The following is a 22,039-nucleotide window of genomic DNA, read 5'->3' on the forward strand; positions in this document are numbered from 1 at the left end:
ATTCGTGTAATTCCTTAAATGAGTGTTCCACACCGAGAACATGAGAATCAATGTTCATAAACACTCGATTGCACCACTGTGAGCTCACGTACGTGCATATACTTCTACGAAGGAAGGTGAGTTTTAGCACAAGCATGTACAACACACGAGCATGGGAATATCCGAGCACAGGTAAGAAAGAGTTACGAAGCCCTGATGCACCCACTCCCATGCACAAAAACACGAGTCCGTGTGCAATCGGGTTCGTGATTGTGCGTACTCAGTCAAGAACTGCTTGTTGTGAAGCCAAGATCTCCTGTCCCATGGCCAATTCAGATAAGGAGAGCAAATGGCTGAAAGAGAAGGGAGGGAAAACTGCTACATATATTAAAAAAAAAAAAGAAAAGGCGTTATTCAAAGACTATAAAAGGCAAAAGTTTGGATGAAGGAGAAGAGAGAAGGTTGCCAAGTTGTTACAAAAAAAAAAAAAAAAAAAAAGAAGGAGCAAGCTGCTGCCAGGTCTTGGCATGTGTGCTTTTACTTGTATAAATCAGTCACTCTAGACCTGTGGTAGTTCTTGCTGACAAGCTGTCAAGCTCCTTGGCTGGGGGAATAGGGCATGTGCTTTACATGCACTTACAGAATAGTAAACTGTTATTAAAAGTGGGAAAAAAACCCAGTCTGATTTACTTGTGGTTTTGCCTGCTCGGCTGTATTATCACAGAACAAATTCACTCGTGCATGGAGTAGCCTGAGTGCATGGAAAACTACAGGCTAACCTCCCTGTGGAAGCACTTGACCTCTTAAGGGGATAGGCAGAAACAAAACATCTCTAAGAACAGAGAACATGAAATGAAGAAGTAGGCTAAAGCCACAGAAATGCTGTGCAGACTTCAAACAGCCCAAAGCACCGAGGGAAGTGGTTCACCCATGCTTTGAACCGGACAGACACCTGTGAACGTCTCAGCCTGGTTCAGGAGATGGGGAGAGCACCTCTAGGCAGGCTTAGATCAGGGCTGGGATTGGGCCCGCTGCCACGCAAAACCCAGACACATTAGCTGGGCCCAGAGCAGAGAAACTGCATAAGCTCAGTTGGCAGACAACAGCCCTGAGGTGCCCGGGGGTGCGGCGAAGGGAGGAGGAGGCTGCCGTTTGCCGTGACGAGGGAAGAGGGGAGGCGTGCGCCTCGCCTGAAGGCTGCTGGGACCACTGGCGAGCATGGGCTTTAGACAGCAAAAGATAGGAAGGATGGATGCTCAGCTTAGGGGAGGAAAGGAGAATTAAAAGCAGAAAAGCCAAAAAAGGATTGAGAGAGATGTTATACGAAGAGAATAAACAGATAATTGTCTGAGGAAAACCTGACCAGACTAGTTCTCTCTGTATTGACTTTGCAGTTAAGTACAGCCTCATTGCTGCCTTCCCACGTTACAGGGCATTCATCCTGTTTTATCACTCAGCGAGCTGTACAAATGCACGCACGTATATAAATACAGGCACGCACCAGTCTGGACGATCTGCCCGTGTTGCCCCACCAAAACACCAGGTCAGCTCTCATCCCAACTCCCATCCAGAACCTGTCAGCCTTCCCAAGACAGATGCCTGTTTTTCTAGTCTGTCCCACATAACACACTAACTCATTTTGGACAGTAATACGGCACTCCTAGTGTCAGTCCGCGCACCAGGTTTTTAGGAAACGTGCTTGTCGGGCTATTCAAACCTACAAGAATAAACAGTGAAACCCAACAAAGATATGAAATTTTATGGTGCCGTTTGGAGCAACGCTTCCAAAACTAGCTTTGGCTGGAACGTAGAGAGTTGGATCATGCTGATCCAAGACCCACAAAACGCACAGAGCATCCTTATTGGAAGAGATTGAGTTTTTCTGTATGTTTTTTACTGTATTCCTCAGTTTATGAGATGTAACCCCATACCTCTGCTGTAACCTGTTCTGATCAGTCCTCAGGGCTGGTTTGTCCTCAACAGCACATCTATGCCACTCTCTGAGTTTTACTGCTTATTTGTTGTAGTCACGTTTGGAGGAAAACGCTTGTAAGACGAAAACAGAACTATTTTAAAAAATAACTGTCTGCTAAAAAAATAAACCCCAACAACTGCTGCAGCCTAAATCTCAACCCTGATTGAGAGCTTATTTGAGCATGCAAGCAGACAAAATTCCAGTGATAATCCTACCACTAATTCACAGGGAGTACAAGTTCTTCAGGACATGGACTGTGGATACAATGGAAAAAAATCGAGAAAATGAGATGTTTGTGTGGATTTGCAAAGCAAGGCTGTAGCCAAATCAAGCACTCAGGGTTTCCAAATCACAGCTCCTGGCCCCAGCTGACGGACTCGCTGCCTCGCTAGTAAGACTTCAACGCATGACCAGAACAGCGCACGGGATGCTTTGAAATGGCTTGTGCTGCTGAGGTCTCAGGGTGGATCGTGGGGAGAAGGTCAGACTTGTGCAAGACTCATATGTTAAAGTAGGTCACTGATCCAACCCATCCATTTAGGGTTATATGCCTTACTGATGACTTCAGCATCTAACTGTCTCGACAACACCAGTGAGGAAGCACTGCTGCCAAAACATTAATGGATCTAGGGCAAAACTCAGCCCCGAGCAGGAAGCCGGTGTAACACCCAGGCACCTTAATCACCTTCAAAACAATGCCTAACCAGGATCTGAAGTCCATAGAAGCAAACCGAATCGCTAGCAAGCACGTTCGCAACAACAGTTATGTCCTTGGGTGGTCTCCGCAGTTACGCAGAGGTCTCCATCTAAGGTGTTCAACAACTTTTCTACATGTTACTGAGGATCGCCACCCGTCTTTTACAGATGGGGACAGTGAGGGGCTTGCCCAAATGGTGGTGGCTTGTGCAACAGAGAACTGTCACTGGACGCCATCCCAAAAAACACAGGCTCTTACTTTTTGAACAGTAACAACATACACCCAAGCCCAACCGAACTAAAAAATCAAGTACAAACACCTCAGTTGTTAAGTGCATAGTTATCTCAGGTAGTTTACTTTGGTCTTCTTTAAAAGGTGTGGCTGTGGACAAGTCACGAGGCATGGGGGATTAAAGGAAGGGCGAGTAAGAGGTTAATCGGATTCTATTTGGAGAAGGTTTTAGGTTGGCTGAGTTTTTTCAGTCAGCAGTGCATAGTGGAACATGTCACTTGTAATTGAGCTAATGAAACACCTCTGGAGATAAAACACAAGCTAAATTCAGACTTGGCTAAGAGACTTGAAGTTCATTCACCACAAGGTTACGCAGAGATGTAACTGCTTTGTTTGAGGACAGTGGGCTGGAAAGGTAACAGTGGAACTAGTTTTACTTTGCAAAATCTGGTTTTTCTCACTCAGTGCTGCTGGACCTAGGAGTAAGATTGTTTTGTTATGGACACTCTTCCAGGACAGGAATCTAAGCTCTGCCAATATGCTAATGCAATTTGCTAAGTCCAGCCTCTCTCCCGCTCTAATGGTATTATGTTTGTTTTCTATAAATAGAATATCGAGGGCAAGCGTTTTGCTCCATGGTTATGGCAATGAAACTACACATGGCTTAATTGAGAGAGGGCTGCAAATACCCGCCCTTCTCAACGCACTTTTATGGTGGGCTGCCATCTTCCAGCGCAGTTCCTTTCGGTTTTCACAAGGGGAATTAAGGGTTTGTTTTCTAGTCTTCAAAGCCGTGACAAAACCCCCTCTGCCCCCAAGCCAAACTACCAAACATGTCTTGAACGCAAGTGAGGGAGTGCTGGCTTCTTGAGTCTGCCAAAAGGCTAAGCCAGAGTCCTGGAGGGAACTGCGTCCTCTTTGTGAAAAATTTTAATGATCTGAAATTACCTTGTTTTCCAAGTCAGGCAGGAAACCTTTCATAGCACGGTATATCATGGAAAAAAAATCGGAGACATTTTCAGGAGGCAATTTCAAAAACATAGAGGTATTTTGTAAAAAAAAAAAAAAAAAAGTCTGTCTTTTCAAAATGAACCACCAAGTCAGAATGAAAGTTACTTTCTAAATTAAAAAGTTGCAGTGAAAATTAGTTTCCAATTTTGTGGGTTTTATATTCTTGCTTTGGGGATAATTACGATAATCCAGTAATTTTCTTTCCAAGACACTTTTAGAAAATCAAAACTCCACTTCTTCATTCCCCCCGTCTCCCTTCAGGAGTTTAAGAATAAAGTTAGCTTTAATGAGAAAAGAGGACATACTTGACACCCCTGATAAAAAAAACCAACACAGTAATGAGTTTTATGCAGTTGTATAAAAAATATTATGGGCATGAGGACCTCAGTCTCTGAGTGCACTAGAACACTTCTGTGCCAATCTCACAACACAAAAAACCCTGAAGTGATGTGGCTGCACCCTGCATAAGAGAAAGCCGTAACAGCACACAGCACTGCATAAAACACTAAGTTACGGCACGAGGAGGGGGAGTGTAGACTTACACCTATGGCCCCTGCATAGATTGAGATGTCAAGGAGATCCAGGAGCCTGGTTTTTTTATATCCTGGTAAGAGTGACGTTCGTTCAGCAGGAATTGCCTCTTTCTCTTTGACTCCTCCTGCTATGGTTTGATTCTTCCCTCTTCCTGCTGAGGTTTGATTCCTCCTTCTCTGGCTGTAGGAAAGAGGACAGATAAGTAGCTGCCTGGTCTACTAGCAGGTACCTCGAAAATGGAATGTCTCAGGTTAATTAAGGGATCAAAACAGCCAAGGTGCTGAAGGAGACGAAAATGTGCCCTGGTATGTCAAGCAAGTTGCATTCTGCGCTGTTAGATTCTTTGTCTCTCCCAGCATCCAGCTCAGAGTCTCTGTGTTGGACAGCAAACAAAAGAAAGGCTTTTTCAGAACACGGGTCCTGCAAACCCACTTTGAGATGGGAATTCAAGCTGCAGGCTTTCTGGCATCATCACTAGCAATAAAGACAAAAACAGATCGTGCCCAGTTACAGCTCTGCAGCTGATTCAGTATATTTGCACAAATGGCAACTGATGGGGAAAAGGCACCGGTGCCACCAGAGTTCAGCTAACAGTTCAGCTGCCAGTTCTTGAAAGAAAAGAATCCAGTTCCCTCCCCCAAAGCTGCGTTGCTCCTATAGCGCCGAGACAAAGAGGGGCAAAACCAGTAGCAAAAAACCTACTTAAGACATCACAGGCAGCGAAAAGGATCATCTCCATGGAACAGCTTTATTGTACCGAGGGCTCCATAGCCACTCTTTTGATGAGAGCCATACTTTAAAGGCAATCTGTCCTGGATTATAAACTATATAATATTCGAGGAGCCAAGAGCTTGCTATTTCACGTTAAGTGCTATTAATTGTTCTGGTTATCATGTTGTGCAGTTTGGCCTAACCCACTGATTCCCCCCACTCCTGCTGCAAAACATCCATCACTTTTTAAAGGGTTACATAAAGCTACAAGGAAAGGTTCTGGTTTGTGTTAGCTTGATTGCTATAGACTTTAATAAAGCACCGATCACAGCTGCCCAGCCACGCTATAGATCAACCTCCTATAATTCTTCTCATGTCTCCAGAGGCGAAGGCTAAGCAAAACATAAAATTTAACCTCCCAGTGCTTTATTTCTGGCTTGGAGAGATGTCAAAGGCCATGCGAACTTTCACTTTTTCCTTGCTCCCTTAGAATCCACAGCAACAGACCGAAGGAAGAAAACAGGAAAGGCAAGCAAGGACAAAGAGATGGCTACACAGACCGCACTCTCCTCGTCACCTAACAGCACGCCAAGGGTAATATGCAACACTAAGTTACTGGCCCAACAAAGAGAAGTGTAAAGAAGTGGCCTTTGCAAACTCAACAGCTAAGGTAGGTGGCTTTGAGATCAGCTTTTTTCCTCAACAACAAGGTTACCGGGGATGAAGCCACCCGTCCAATGCCCACTTGTGGCAAACCTGGCAGGGAATCCAGCACAAAGGCTCATCACAGCTGAGCATGCCTGTGCGAATAGCGAGCGTGCCATATTCTGCAGGTTTTCTTTGGCACTTTGCTCACTGAACCTGTTGCGTATAGAGTGGTGAATTCCCTGGATGACTCACACTAGCACACGTCAGTGGGATGTTTAGCAAACCCATCTGTGTAGGAGCCTCCAAAATCTGCTTCCTCCTCTACCAGTGGAAGCAACAAGCTCAAGGCTCCTCTGCCTCCTACTACTCAGGGTGGAAAAGGTGAGGAGGAGCAAAGAAACAACAGGTTTAATTCCTGTCCCCCATTTCTTCCTGGATGCATTATTCCCTGTATCAACAGGAGAAATCCTGGAGAAACAGAAAAGCCACAGGATTTCTTTGATAAGAGATCCACCCTGGCATTGTTTTATACACCCACCTCACACGGCAAATTCATTCCAGGAGGTTAGCTCACGTCCGCGCAAAACCATTAATGGTACTGAACAGTAATTGCATCGCGCCTCTGCCAGACAGATCACAGAGGATGAGTTGGGCAAAACTCCTGTACAATACAGGCAGGACTCGGGCTTTGCCAGTCCAGCCAGCTAGACTAAGAATTTCCCTGAGTTTTCTTTACATGAATTCAAGTGCTACCAAATGGTATTCACTCTAAGGCAGCATTCCTCTCTGAGATACCAGACGCTGCCCGTGCAACGCGCAGCAGCCCCGTTGCCTTCATTTCCACTCAAAAACATCTCAACGCCTGACAGATGGCGAGTGGAGGAAATAACGTGTACGCACACACGCGTACGTGGGCCTTCTCCTCAGACGGCGTGAATCAGTGACACTGGAATCACGATACCCAATGATACAATGTGTTAAACAGTTTTTAAAAAAGAGTTTTAAAGTAAAAGGAACTTGAGCAAAATTAAAATATTGAATTACCTCACTGTCAGATTAAAAAAAAAAAAAAAGGAGCTGTAAGCCTTAGAAGACAAACAAAATTCTAACACAAAGAGAATTTTTAAGAGCAATTTACTTTGTCTGTTCTTCAAGGAGATTTTTCACCCTGGGCTTGCGCTCACTTTTGAAAAAGAGGCTGACCCGAGCATTTTTTTATTTATTTAAAACATAACAAGTCAACCCAGAGCCATTTCTTTTTGTTTGGCTCTTTCTTTCTCTGTATTAATTTCAATTCAATCAAGGAGGCAGTTGCATAACTGTTGTTTATAATTGCTGTCACGTCAACCCTGAAACTGATCACTGCAACACTGAAGTTATATAAAAGGTTTTATTAGGATTTTTGTTATTTTTCTCGTTTAAATTGCGGGAAGATGAAGTCCTACCCTGGAGAGATGTTTTGGTTTTCTGAGCTCTGTTGCCTATTAGTCCTGTGCTTTGGTGTCTTTTCTCTCCAGTTTTGTTTTACACAGTGCAAGGGTCTGTTTATGGACATAAACTCTCCAAAAACAGTTCTGTGCACCCCATCAACACACAGGCTATAAAATACACTGTGCTGAGTTAGAGAAGCAACTGGCAGAAGGAAAGTTCACAAAATGGGTAAGCTCTTAAGGAGCGATTTAAACACATTTCTGGAAAGGCAGACTATTTAAATGCTTAAGTGGACTGGGATTGTAATTTACCTTGCTCTTCTGAAGCCAGTGATCTGTTATCCTTCTGTGATGTAGTATCAAACCCCGAGGGATCATTGCTCCTTGTGTGTGCGTCAAAATGTCTTCTTCACTTACACACACACACACAAATGACCCTGGAATTGAGAGTCACCTCCTCCACCAGCCCACAGACACATCACGGTTTCCTTGCTCCTCTCCCAACACTTCTAGTTATTCCCCTTTGACTCGGAGGTGTACCCACCTGGGAGACTTCTCCCCTGCCTCCAAAGAATTCAGATGATCCATTTTACCGTTAGTTTTCTGTCTTTCTAGAGGCACGAATGCCAGGGGCATACTCACAGCTACCTTGGGCCCAAGGTGGTTTGAAAGCTATACTGCAACTGCAGACATAAATGCTTGAAGCCAACAAATAATTAAGGACTGTACTTTGTTTTGGCGTAAATGAATACTGTCCATACTTATTCAATGTTCCTTCATACTTAACAGCAATGTGTTTGTAGCTGACATTGTTTTTCCTTAGAAGTAGTCTGGAAAATGTCAGTCTATGCAGAGAAAAAACTAAAGAGAAAAATACACTGAAGTACCATCAACAGTCCCCCACCTCCAAAGAAACCCCTCTCAAGACCACAAAATATATCTGCTTCCTTACAAATTAGTATCTTGTCCATAAGTCCTGCCTCCCTGTGGAGGAGAAGCTTGTTTAGAGCTGAGCACAGGATGGCAGGAAACCATGCCTCTCCTTTTCACTCCAAACTCAAGAGAAGTTTGTAAGGGCTAACAGAAGAGTGAAGCAAAGTTCTTGCTGGAGGTTTAAGCTAGTAATCTGTTTCAGCCCATGAGAATTAACTAAGAAAAAGACAGCAATACCAGCTGCTTCTGTAGGGAAGCAGCAAGGAAAGAGTTGGTCAGTTGATGTTTTTGTATGGTCGTTGTTCAAAATTCCTTCTGAATGAGCACATACGGATTGTGTGTGCGCGCGCGTGCGCGTACAGGGGAACAAGCAGTACTTCGTGAGAAAAAACTGTTATCTTCTGAATGATGGGAGTATTACAAAACACAGGGCCTGAGCATCTAGCTTTATGCAGGCATATGGAAGACTGGGAATGCAGTGTAGCCAGATGCAGCAGATGCATTCTCGAAGATACTCCCACATAAATCCAATCGTTTGTATTTGAAATGGGGGGGGTGTCTAAGAGTCAGTGATAGCGGCACAGCCACACAAATTAACATACAGTTGAGCAAAGCACCCCTCTTACGTTGAGGTCATTAACTTCAAAATTTGGGTAGAAGAGTTCAAACTTCAACAATCAGAGGTAAAGGTTCAAGTGAGATACACCAGCAGATGCCCCACGAGTTGCTCTTTAATATTCACCGGGAGACCTTGTGACTGAGACAAAAGCAACTCATGATCAAAGGCAATTAACTCAAGCCTTTAGAGTGGTTTTCAAACACACGGTTTTCACTCTGGGTGTCTGTGGCCTATTTCTAAAGGATTTGTGAAAGGCAACTAAGAAAATCAGGGCTACGATTGGTAAGTGTAAATCTGCTATTCAAGAGTGCATGTCTCCTCTGCAAAAAGTGTTAACAGATCCCCAAGATCAGAATGCCTGAAAACCGCCATGCCTCTGAGCTGTAACCGAGGCTCTAACATGTACACACTTACCCCGGCTCTGCTTGCTCACGGTCTCACAGCGATCTCTGCTCTAAGAATGGTGATGACAAAGTTACGCTCAGTACTCTGGAGATGCAGTATGCGCAAGCAGCTTGTGAAAAGCGCTTTATACGTAGTCCAAGCCAGGTTTCTCTTAGCAGCTTCATTTTCACCAGGATATCACATACGTAGGAATGGTGCAGTAAAGCCCTAGGAGAACTCTGTTCCCTGCTCTAGAACATTCTCGGTAGCTTTGAGTTCAATCTCATCTCAGCCACTCTCCTCTGTGCAAAAGAAATAGTACTTCATTACTGTCAGGAATAAAATGCTTAAATGCTATAAGGAAGCCACAGAAAAACTTCAAGAGCATACACTTGCTTTGTTAAGGACGCCCAAAAGACGTTTCATGCTGAACTTAAACATATGGTTGTGCTTTGGAAAAATCCGCTCGAGTCACAAGTCTGAACCTCCATATCCATCAAAGGTATGCATTTTAGCAGTCTTGCCTTAGCTTTATGATAGTATATGTTCATATACAGTCATACAGGCTTTAGATTTGTAATGGTCTGCGAAGCATCACTGCATACTCCTAACTGGGTCTGTCTGTCTTCAAAGCAGCACAATTCTTGCTTTTGCAGGAGACCAACAGAGCCAAAGCCTTTACATCTCAAACTTACTTCTCTCCCCAAAGCCTTCACCAGATACGTCCCTCTCCCAATTACACTTTTGATAAAATACTTCTGTCCCTACGCAAGGCCCTCAGGAAAATGAGAACTCGGAATTTAGAAACTCTCAACCCCCCCATCCAAGGTTCATTGTGGCTGCTTACTCTGCACCATGGAATTTTCTGCACCTCTTCCATTTTCGTTTCCACTCCCGTGTCAGATGCTGAACACAATTTGACTGCTAGTGTATTAATCACGCCAGCCTGCTTGTTATTCATATAGGCTACCAGACAGAGTTATAATCATTTCAGCCAAGCAGTTACAAAACTTCCATTTTCCTACCTGTGCCCTAGCTATGTGTTGATCCAGCCACTACTCCAGCTCGGTCAGACAGGTGGGTCTGTAGGAGGCAAATTAATTTAATTGCAAGGGTTGCCAGAAAGAGCAGAGATCTATTTTAAGTCCCATGACTCTAGGCTGTTTCATGACTATTTTGAAGCTCACAGCTGCGATCACGATGACTCTGTCTACTGTCCTTTTTAAACATCTTCTGCTTTGACTAATTTGATTAGGCTCATTCTTGGATGGCTTTCCATCAATAAAACCCCGTTCAAAAGATGGCCCCACCGCTTTTGCAGAATACAGCCTAAAAGAGAACATTAACAAAAGGAAATGTAATATACAATGGAAAATTAAACAGAAATGTGTACTTTATTCTTAATACTCTTTACTCATGTAACTTCTCCAATCATTTATTAACGCTTATTTTGTTTTAAACTACCTTCCTCCCAATGACAGCTTCAGCAACAGTGAGTTCTCCTCATCTTCAACTATTTTGAGACTCATTATAAGCAAAAGTTGTAAGAGAATGTAGCTCTAGCAACAGAGTTGCACCTTCTTACACAAGGTCAAAGCTTTTGTACTGTAAGACAAACTCTGGTATAGTTAAATAATGACACAAAGCAAAGATATACTCCATAAAACATTAATATTTTAATGAAAAATCTTAGCTTCATGTTTCTATCCAAAGACACTCAAAACTAGTTTTTCTCCCCCCTTAATTTTGACCTATAATGGGACCAGTTTGGAGATTTTTTTTTTTTGTATTTTAGAACATTTTTTTTTTAAAGATTAAACAACCAGGCTAGCAAAAAGGTACCCAATACATACTTTTCTTATATCAAACAAGCTAGTATTTCAATACAATGTAACTATACAGAATATATACATTACACATATGATCACAAAGCAAACACTACAGGCTCAGAACAGATTTGAAAAAACATGATATTCACATTGATTACAATAACTCTAAAAATGATTGTAACGTTGAAACGGCACTTAGTTTACAAAAAAAGTCACAAAAATATATATAGCCACCAAGAACTATGGTTCCTGAAAAATACTAATAGCCAGATAGTATTATATAAAATGTGAAGTGTATTTAAACATCGTATACATTAAAAAACAAAACCAAAACCAAAAAACAATTCTGTTAAGTCAATAAACATGCCAAGTAATCTAGCTGTGGCCAGCATCAACAAGAGAAGCTGTACTGTGGATGAGATGACGACTGGATATACGGCTGGTGACCGGAGACTGGCACAGTTAAGGGGGTTTCACTGTTACTAAAATGCACAAAGAAGCCCAACAAGAATTTAATTCACATTTTTTCCTCCAGCTTACTTTTTTCCCTCTTCGGGGTTTCACCGTAGGGCAGCACCTAGAGTGAAGGCACTGCAGGAACAGGGCAAAGAAGCTGTCCAAGAACTTTGTGTAGCCAGGGCTATAAGTCAGAATATCAAAAGCATGCATCAGCTAAATGAATGGTTAAACAAAATCACTCCTCTGGGGACTTCAGCAACCCTCAGGAAGACTGTAGGTACAGTTGCCACACAGGCTGGCAGCACCAGAAACTGATTCGGGGTTTGGTGGTTTTTTTTTTTTAGTGCAACCAGATTTGTAGTTGAGACCTGTGGGACACTGAATTACTGTGATAGCACACATTGAGTTAACAAACACCCAGAGCAGTAAGTACTGTTGCATTAAAAAAATTCACATTTGTTTTTTCATGGTACATTTCCTCAAACACTTTGAACCGACTCTATTTACTAGGGACCTCTGATGGGGCTGAGGCACCGTCCAGCCTTGAACCCTCTTATCTGTCATCGAGATGCTATGGAATTTATTATGTCCATACTAGGAGATGAGAACCCTCCAAAACCGGGTTTCACCTTGTAAGCAAAACTCGAACATAATCGATCTGAATGAAAATTAGCTATTTTCCATATTCTGATGGTGTGGAAGTTGCAATGGATGTAGGAGCAACAGGTGCTCCTACATCTGCATTTTCTCCATCCCTGCAGGGTGCACAAAGCTCCCATTCTATTTGCATACAAAATGCTTCATGGTTCGTCTCAGAGAGAGACCGGCAATAGTCTCAGTGCTCTTACATCCTGGGGCTGGAGGGGAAAGCCAGCAACCAAGAAGCGACTGAAGCCCTCATATAAAAACTTTAAACCATAGCTTAAAAACAATAAAATTTTATCCCGTAAGGGACATATAGGGATCATAGTCTTATAAAATATATTTTACTGCATTGGCAGCTATTACTTTTTTAAAAAGTTTAAATTCACACCTTTTAGACTCAAGATACATGTGAACCCAGAACCATTTTCAATAACCTAGTCTACTAATCTCTCAGTATGAGAGACCTGACCATAGTATCTGCGAGCCTGACAACTGAACTCAAACTGTAGTAAGACAAGCAAATCATCAGGAACACACATCTTTTTGAATGTGGTGTAAGAACAGTGACAAGCAGTTCTGATGGGGAGCTTAATCTGCTGAATGTGTAGGCATCCCCATGGATTTCCAGGGGAGTTGTGTTATGTGTCTGCATCGAAAAACAAAACAAACCCTTACAACTCGGCCAAATCTCCCGCACAGCTAAAACATCGCTTCTTCTTCTGCCACTCTTTGCGGGGAAATAGAAAGCTTCTGAATTTTCTTCCCCTCTCCCAAAACACCACGTTAAATCAGGAAAAACAACTATCCCTTCCTTTCCCATTGTTCCTATCAGACGTACTGCTCTACACAACATGCAAGGAGTAAAGACCCCTGCACAGACTCCGAGAATCCGGGTCCCTGGCATACGGCAGAACCTTGCTAGTTCTGCGGTAGTGAAGGCACTCTGCTTGCAAAATAAATGGGTGAGGAAAGGATTTTCCACTGAGTGCAAAGATTGGTGCCACATGGGAGAAGGATATGAAAAAGCAAGACATAAATCACTTTGTGAATGAATTTGGAGACTACTCATCGACAAAGAAAACTGCTGCAATGGATTATACATGTAGCTATTTGGAAGAAATTCTAAACAATGTGTAAGGGCCACAAAGATGATGAAGGGACTAGAGCATCTGCCATACAGGCTGCGAGTGATCGGACTGTTTTGTCTGGAGAAGGCTCAGGGGGATCTTATCAATGTGTCAAACTACAGGATAGAAGGGGGTAAAGAAGATGGAGCCAGACCTTTCTCAGCGGGCACAAACTGAAATACAGGAAATCCCATCTAAACATACTGAAACCTTTTTTACAGTGAGGGCGGTCAAACACTGGAACAGGTTTCCCAGAGAAGTTGGGGAGTCTCCATCTTTGCAGATATTCAAAACCTGACTGGACAGAGCAAGCTGTTCTCGCTGACTCAGCTTTGAGCGTGGGGGTTGGACTAGATCGCCTGCAGAGGTCCCTTCCAATCTCAACTATTCTGTGATTCTGTGATCCTTGTCAAGCAGAAATATGAATGCATACCAAATAATGGGGTTTTTTTTCAGGGGAAAACAAAAAAGAAAAAAGAAAAAAAATAAAACCCTCTGATAATGTATTGAAAGAAATTTATGCTTTAGGTTTAATCCCAAGTGTAGTTTAAGGCAAGTTTCTTCTAGCTTAGTTCGATATCTATCTCATTCAATTTGGAATCTAAGCATATTAGCAACAGAGACTGTTTGAAGATGTCCTATGTTTTTACATCTCTCCTGTGAAGAACACCAGCATTTCAAAGAACTGAACACTTCCGACAAGTTAGGGAGGAGAAATAAAGCGGTATTTGTACTTAATCTATGTTCACTTCTATGGAGAAAAGAGATACTAACAAGAAACAATTACAAACAGGAAAATTAACAATTAAATCCAGCCCTAAAAGAAACAAACAAACAAAAAATCCTCTAAGAACTCTATTGTTCCTCAAGTTGAATCGGACTGAAAAGTGAGAACTAACGATGTTACACAGCGACTACAGGGTTGAAAAGATAATGTGTAACACAGTGCAATGAACAATGAAACCCATGACTTGCCTTGCACCACGGTGTTAACAGTTAATGATACTCATTTCTTTTCAAGGAAGAACAGATTAGAGCTACAAAGTCTTTTTAACTTTTTTTTTCCCCCTTCTCTTTGGTATTCAGAAAGCAGTTTGCCTTCTGATGCAAAATTTTAAGTCTTAAAAATCCAATATCCAGATATGTCTATTCTGTATTTGCACGTCCCCTCACCGATAAACTGTTTAGCAAAATATCTAATGGGTGAAAATTACCAGATTCTAACAGAAGATAATGCCCATCTATACCTGACCACCTTTGATTATTACATCTGTACAGTCTGGAAATGTGTTTCTGTGTGAAGTACTTTTTCCTACGTGAATCACAAAGGATTCTCATATACCTGCAAAGTGGAGTAACACTTAGGAAAAAAAAAAGAAAATTATGTATTTGAGTTCAGTGTCATAGCCGTATAATTCAGGATAAAACTCAGCAAAAGGCATTGTGTTGTCTCACTAGCTTCTCAGTTGTAGAAATCAGAAGTGGAAGAGAACTAGTCTTTAAATTCAGCCCATCAACAGACACTGGACTGATTCACAGTACAGCATCCCAAAAAAAGAATTTCTTCTTCAAGCCCTTTTAAGAAGACTTACAAAGGTAGACATACAAGACTGAATTGTAGCAGAGAACTTCTTCGCAGCATGTTTCTAAAACACCCTTTGGTTCTGGTGGAGAAACTTCATTCCAGTAACTTGGAAAGGACTTAAATCCCAACTGTTTTCGCTCTATTTAACTAAAATGTGTGTTTTTTACCTAAAACACAGCAGAGAAAAATTGTTAAAGTCACTGAAACCCTTTAAGCTCTTTCCAAAGGGCAATAAACTTTTTTCCTTACCAAAGTTGGCTATTAGTAGAAACAACTCAGACCTACAGAGTATCAGAGCTGCCTAAGCTAACTGAATACAAATTGATCTTGCAATATAATACGGCTTTTGTGTCTTCTGTTTCTTCAGGAGCAACCTTTCTCTATTGGTTTCATTTCCTCCTCATGTTTGCGTAAAACAGATCCGGAGAGAAAACAACAATTTAAAAAAACCAAGATTCAAAACTAAGGGAGTATATCATGCCTTTGGAATACTAAGATCAAGTAATACCTACTCGCTCAGCATGTCATCTGTAGGCGATAGGCATTTGGCATCGAACACTGAGTTAACTTCAGAAGCAATGAAAAAATAAGAAAATCACAAACCTCCTAATGTATTTCCTAATTTAGGTTTCAAAGCAGTACTATAGCCCAAACAGCCTCGGCAAAACAAGACTCACTGCTCTGAAAATCCCCCACCCTAAATTTGCAGCTTTTTCTAAATATGGAAAAAAGAAATTGCAAATCTTTCAATTTATTGCTTACTTGATCTGCGTATGTAGCTGGAGTAATGGCCTTTAATAAACCGAGTTGGCAAGGATTTAAAATGTTTTGAAACAGGAACAATTCATCATCGCTATATAGGCTTTTTGTAAACAACCCCCTGTTGGGTTAGAAAGTTGGCCTCTGAAGAGAATAAATTGCTTGTTTTGTCCAAAACAGACTAATAAAAATCTCAGAAACTATACAGGCGTATGTATAAACAAAAAAATGTGCAATAATGCACAAAAGAGCTCATTTTTTCCCATCTGTAAACTCCCTCTAGCTAGCTTTTGGAGATTAGTAAAAATACAGTATATATGACAGGGGGAAGTGACCAGAACTGTAAACAATCTGGCCACAATTTAAGAATGTCAGTTTGGGAAAACCTTCATTTTCACACGGGGTTCCCCTTCTACAGAAAGATACAGTCATGACATATTTGTCAGGCTTGCACGGATATATACTTTTCTATCATCCTCAATTCATTATGCACCATTAGACTTCTCCTGACCGTAGTATTTCCACGCCTAACCTTCCATGGACAAATCTGGACAGGCTATTTGATCAAGCAGTTTCTAAAAGGACTGGAATATAAGAAGTAGGAATACCTGGCATGACATCACTTGATTTGTTAAAACTGATTCATCTGAGATGAAAAGGGACAATGTGTTTTTAAAAAGTGTGTGACTGTTCGTTTCAAAAATGCTTACCATTTCCAAGAAAAGGGTTACAGTAAGCGCTTTGAAAAACAGCAGGCACAGAGATAGGAAGTGTCATTATTTTATGCAGAAGATTAAAGCATCCACTCAAAACTAGTCAAAACTGTTCAAGAATGATTTCCAATGCATCCTTTTGTTTGTCATTTGAAAAAGGTTTCCTCTGATTTCTTTCCCTTAACCAGAGGGTCTGCAGAAGCAAGAGAAACTTAATGAGCTGCTCTAACTGTGGAAGAAGAAATAGTTAAAGTGATCTGAATCAGTTGTTCTTCTTTAGAAGTGTATCACAGCTTCCATGATGTTCTGACAAGATCTTTTTGTGCATTCAGTCTTAAATATTTTCACAGAAGTGATCATTCAGTCATGAAAAATAATGTAACATCTGTTGCAGTTTTCTGTTTAAAGCGTAGCTTACAAAGTAAAAAGGGAAAATCTCCCCACTTTTGTTTAAAAAAATTAAATTAAAATGTACAGGACCAAACACAGGCACTTTCCAAAGAACAAAAATGAAACCAAACCATGAATTATTCAATAGTAATAGATGACAGCTCCGGTTTCGGAGGGTCACCTGCGGCTGCCTCAGCAGTGGCGTTAGTCTTTGGCTGCTCTGGCACATCTTCTTCCTTCTCTGCCAACCCACCCAGAGACCCCAAGGGGAAAGTGCTTTCACAATTCTGAGTTGACGACACCTGTGAAATGACAGGCATTTGGACAGAAGAGTTGCTTTCAAAGCCATGCTCCCCTAGCTCATACTGCCCGAGGGTCTCTTCTTGTTCCTGGTTTAAGTAGTCCGGTACTAGGAAGTCACTAGAAGAGGGGCAAAGGACAGAAGAGAAATGTCATTTCTCACACAAACATTAGCGGTATCAGTTTCTTTGTATCAGTTACATCACACAAGCTACATACTGCATTGCACAGAGAACAAAGATATTCATTTCACATTGCTCTAAGATCATCACAGCGACATACTTCACTAAGCACTATAACCTGGTTCTCATTTAAACACACAGAGAATTTATTCACAGGCATCTATTTTGCATTGTTTTGCATCCATATTTCCTACACAGCAACTTCGTATTATTTAGACTGTAGCACCTTGATGAGAATGAAAGTTAACGTCTGGAACATCATACAGCACTGAAAACCTCATTGAAAAAAGGGAGCACTTAACGTTTAAAAATAGAAACAAAAATTAGTTCAGCACTGGCAAAGATGTGGGCCTTTTCCACCACCGAGATAAGAGATAAGATCCACCCAAGAAACAGCAGCAGCACTCCTCTCAGAGCGGACAGGCTGTACACAGAAGCACGAGGCGAGGAAGCAAGGGTTCTGCTGAAAGCGTAAGGAGGTTGCCAACTGCAGCGGTGTTTTGTGATGTTGACACGTATCACACTACTGTGAAAAGAACGGAATTGCATTTCCTTCCCGTTTCAGTCCTTTCTGGACAACGCTTCTGTAACTTACTCTTACCAACTGATGGCTGAGTGTATCCAAAGAAAATCTACCAAACTCTCCAGTAGTATTTTCAGAGCATGAGCACGGAACGAAAATAAAATTTCTTTGCAAATTTTCAGCACCAGACACGTAAGTTTGTACTTGAGGCAAGTATATACATATTACATATATGCACGTTTGTACGCTGTGGTTCCTCCTTGTAATGATCCATTTAAAAGCAGTCCTTTTCTTAAATGACAGCAGCATTCACTGCTTCAAATCCAAATTCACAATCAACTATGCTAAACCTAGTGTTGGTAAATTCAAACTCAAGGAAGGCCTATAGACAACTAAAATCACATACTTTAATCTGACTTTAATTTGACGACAACAATAAAGTGCTTACCACAACCATGGCATCATCCCTTCAGAGTTTTCGCTCTAGTTTTGGCACAAGCGCTAAGAACAAGAACTGTGTAAACCCACAGATACGAAGCACTTGTACTTTTAAACAATATTCTGTGGGAAAAAGTGACTGGCTTTCCTGGTTTGTTTTGCAATTTTTTCATCCTACTTCACTTCTGAGATAACCAAATAGAACAAAATGCTGAAATGTTTTGTAGGGGAAAATGCATAATGTCTAGCAATCCCAAGGGATGGTATTGTACATGCCGTAACGTTTACAATACATTTCTTTTGCATTGCTGAAGACAGATGACTTACACACACCAAGCTGCACCCTCTCTACAGATTTAAGAGCTGCGAGATCTATCTTCCTCCAATTTCCCTCATCCACTTTGGTATTTTTCTATCTCAAATGCCAATGGTTACAAACATTTATTTCAGTATGAGAATACAGTGCTAGTCTCATGCCTCAGAACCCTTTTAATAGTCTTCAGCGAAGTGCATTTGTGAGGTATGCCAAATCTTTTGTGCCCTGATAAACAAGAAATGTCCAACTGGCCCTCACTATTTCAAACCCTATTAATCTGATCATTTAGTAATATGTTACCTAGAAAATGAAAAAAGAGAAGGTATGGAGTCATGCAATCTTTCCACAATACCCACCATCAAGCAAGTACTTAAAATGAAGTAATAAGTCTATTCTCTACGTAAGTGAACAGGCTATGTACGAGATTTTGAATAGCAAATAATTTACAGAACCCCACAGATACTACAGTGTAGAACGCTATGGCTTAACACCATTAGCTTGTCCATACATACTACTGAAAATAAAAATTAAGTAGCCCAAAAGCAGCTTCTGCATATCACTCGATTCTTCAGTGCCCTCCTATATAGCTTATATGCTGTAAGACAGATCAGATATAACAGATAGTGGCACAAGAATGAATTTGACTGGAATTAGCTGGCAACCTGATGAGAGGCACAGCAGGCTGCCCTGAAAGCAGGAAAAGATGATTTAGGAAAAAAAAAAAAAAGAAAAAAAAAGGCAAAAAAAAAAAAAAAGCAAGTTTCCCTGTTAGGTTTTTGCTGTGCACCTCACCTGCTCTGGAAGTAGTTTGCTAGCTCTGATGCTTCATGGTTCAAGCTCCTCAGGTGAACGATTAAATTTCCAGAGTTGGTGAACATGGCGCCACATGTTTTGCACTCGTAAATCCGAGGCTTGCGGATAATATGCCGGGAAACCCGCATGTGGTGTTTATATTCCCCGAAGGAAGTGAAAGTGGCACTACATATCTGGCACCGGAAACAGCGTTTACCTTCGTGCTTCAGGCGATGCATCTTTAGCGAGTAAGCTCGGGTGAACTTTTTCCCACAGCGGTCACACTGAAATGGTTTAATGCCTGCGGAAGAGAGAGCAAAAAAACGTTCACCTTTTGTAACGAGAGGTCACCGGCAAAAGCCTTCCAGATTTCTAACAGCAAAAGGACAGCAGCTGTGGCCAGTCACAGCGAAGCACTGTTTTAGGAAGAAATGCTCCGGTTAACTTGAAAATGGCAGAAACAATTACCACGGAGCTACGCTTTCTCAGAACCAACTGCCAATAGACTTCATAACAATGTGACCTGTCCATAATGCTTACACATCTTCTTCCCCACAGTTTAAAATGAACATAGAAGCCTCCATGGATTAGACTATGGGTAAGAACCTGAGCCACAGCCAGAAAGTATCCGATGCAGCAGTCATCTCAAACCATCTTTGAACTCTTTTGATCTCAGGAGATTCTTGTGCCAGACTGGTTCCCAACAATGCAATTATCAGACTGCCCTTAATTGCAACGTCTTTTTCTGGCCGCCTTTCGCCTCAGAGAAGTGTTCTGGCAGGGGGACTGTGTGCACAAGGATGCCCCTGTAATGCAGCAGGAATGGTGATAAAAGGGTGAAGTAGCAGCCTTTATATTGCGTGGGAACCTTTCTATACAAGAATCTTCAGCAACTTTGCATGACAGACAGCTCTCTAAGACAGTTTAGGTTCATGCCTCTCATTTTTTTCTGGTATTAATTTAGAAATTCTGTTACTAGTTCATTTTTCCTTTATTACAGGCACTAACAAAACCCTAAAACATACAAGCTCTGCAACATGTTGCAGTGGCTGAGAGTACATAATCACACCCAAACAGAACTATTACAACATAAAAGACTGAATCACCCAAAAGTTAAGATTTAATAAAAAGTGTGAACTCCAGAAAGTGTGGAAATCCAAACATGAGGCCAAGAATCCAGAATATGGAGCTCTATTCATAATAGGGCTGTCAAGGAATAAAAAAGGTTTTTTCAAAAGGCTGAATGTGCACCAGTCCAGGCTGTTAATTCCACCAGTCTTTCACTCTGCTTTCCTTATGTTCAAAGTGGGAGCTGAACTTTTAATTGGGGCTTTTATACAGAGAAAGCTGTAGTTAAGGTTACACTGAAACTCCTTGTTAAGCATATGAAAACAAGTTAATATACTAGAATATTGTCTTGTGGGGCTAAAACTTTTCATGCTTTCGTACTGTCCAAGGGCATCTATTTCCTCTGATAGTTTGAGGAAAATCTCTTCAGCCATTTTGCTTATGTGAAAACACTTTCAACATTTACAAGTTTTGAGAGTTTCTTTTGCATGCTAATTACTCTCAAACAGCTATTCAAATCTCTCCCAACTTTGCCCAGGAGTTGCCAGTTGACAGGTCGGCCAGAGATGCTTTGATGAAGCCTGTCTGTCTGCTGTCAGTTAAAGACTTTAGCAATGGGCTTGGGATAATTTCGCACCTGATATGCCCACAAAGTTTGCTTTTTTAAGTATCAAACACATATTATTACTGCTGGCCTAAACATAGTACAGTCATTTTGCTTGAAGGGATTTGACAAATAACTGCTGACAGTGAAAAAATTACACCTTGACAATTACGGTTGCTCTGCCCAAAAACGGTACAGCATCTGTGTGCAGGTAACAGTCAAGCTCAAACCAGGAGATGCTAAACCACGAGGCTTAGCGCTCAAGTGCAATAACCCTTTAATATTCCCTTCATTCACTAAAATGCCAATGCTATTGCCAGATAATGCTGACAAGTCTTGAAAAACACTGATAGCAAAGACGTTAGGAGTTCATACTTAGGTTAGAAATCAAAATGAATGCAACAGTTTGGGGATCAAGACTCAGAGGAGGCATTCACACAAACCTTTTGCTACTTGTACTATCTGTAGTAGCTAAATAGATTATCAAACCAACTCGGTTGTCCTGCAATCCCTCCAAAAATTCTGAGATCCAAAGGCGTACAACATTCTTCAATGCAAGGACATAAGATAGATAATATTTTCTATATTATCTGCAAGTCTCCTCTAAAACACAGCAGACAATTACAACATGTAAGAGGAAGAATTTCAAGCTACATCACCTCTTTAGTATAATAAAAAAGCCAAGGATACTTCACTTCATCTCCAATCTTTATCATGAAAATTACTTATTCTGATGAGTTTCAGGCAATCAGATTTTTTTCAGTCCACACAAACGCTAATCATCCGTGAGTAGAGCTATCAGTCAGATTGGATGTATCAAAACAAGCATTCAATGAGACATACCTCTACCCAATCTTTCTGAAATCAGTTCTCAAGCACTTGGCAGGTGATTAAAAAAGAGTTGCATTATTATATTTGCTGCACAGTGAGCAAACCTCTGTGAATCTATAAATTAGTAATTCTTGGAAACAGTAACGTTTCTTACCTGAGTGGATAAGCATGTGTTGTTTTAAGTTCTGAATGCGAGTGAACCGGACCCCGCAGGTTGGACACTGAAAGGGTCTGTCTGGACCATTTGGGCTGGGTCTCTCTGTGCTGCTGGTAGAAGGAGCAATGTAGAGTTGGTAGGGATACTGAACGTTCTCCAAACTACAAAG

At 41.4% G+C, this 22,039-nt stretch overlaps 1 protein-coding gene across 15 annotated transcripts in view; it reads right to left on the reverse strand.

Annotated features, from left to right (window-relative positions):
• The window catches only part of ZBTB44 (zinc finger and BTB domain containing 44), an 82,562-nt gene that overhangs the window by 25,483 nt on the left and 35,040 nt on the right, over window positions 1–22,039 (reverse strand). For 8 of the 15 annotated variants that reach the window (XM_072884406.1, XM_072884409.1, XM_072884414.1 and 5 more), the window contains exons 4-7: window positions 21,868–22,031; window positions 19,211–19,511; window positions 10,178–10,481; window positions 9,183–9,454 (exon numbers count right to left, since the gene is read on the reverse strand). In XM_072884406.1, coding sequence (XP_072740507.1) covers window positions 10,250–10,481; window positions 19,211–19,511; window positions 21,868–22,031 — 697 coding nt within the window. In that variant the 3' untranslated portion in view covers window positions 9,183–9,454; window positions 10,178–10,249. Of the gene's footprint in view, window positions 1–4,435; window positions 4,608–9,182; window positions 9,455–10,177; window positions 10,482–10,659; window positions 17,080–19,210; window positions 19,512–21,867; window positions 22,032–22,039 lie in introns of those variants that run through there. The other 7 variants (XM_072884408.1, XM_072884417.1, XM_072884404.1 and 4 more) reach the window with 7 other exon arrangements.

The sequence above is a fragment of the Ciconia boyciana genome, chromosome 20, assembly GCF_034638445.1.
Source record: "Ciconia boyciana chromosome 20, ASM3463844v1, whole genome shotgun sequence".
Taxonomy (NCBI): Eukaryota; Metazoa; Chordata; class Aves; order Ciconiiformes; family Ciconiidae; genus Ciconia; species Ciconia boyciana.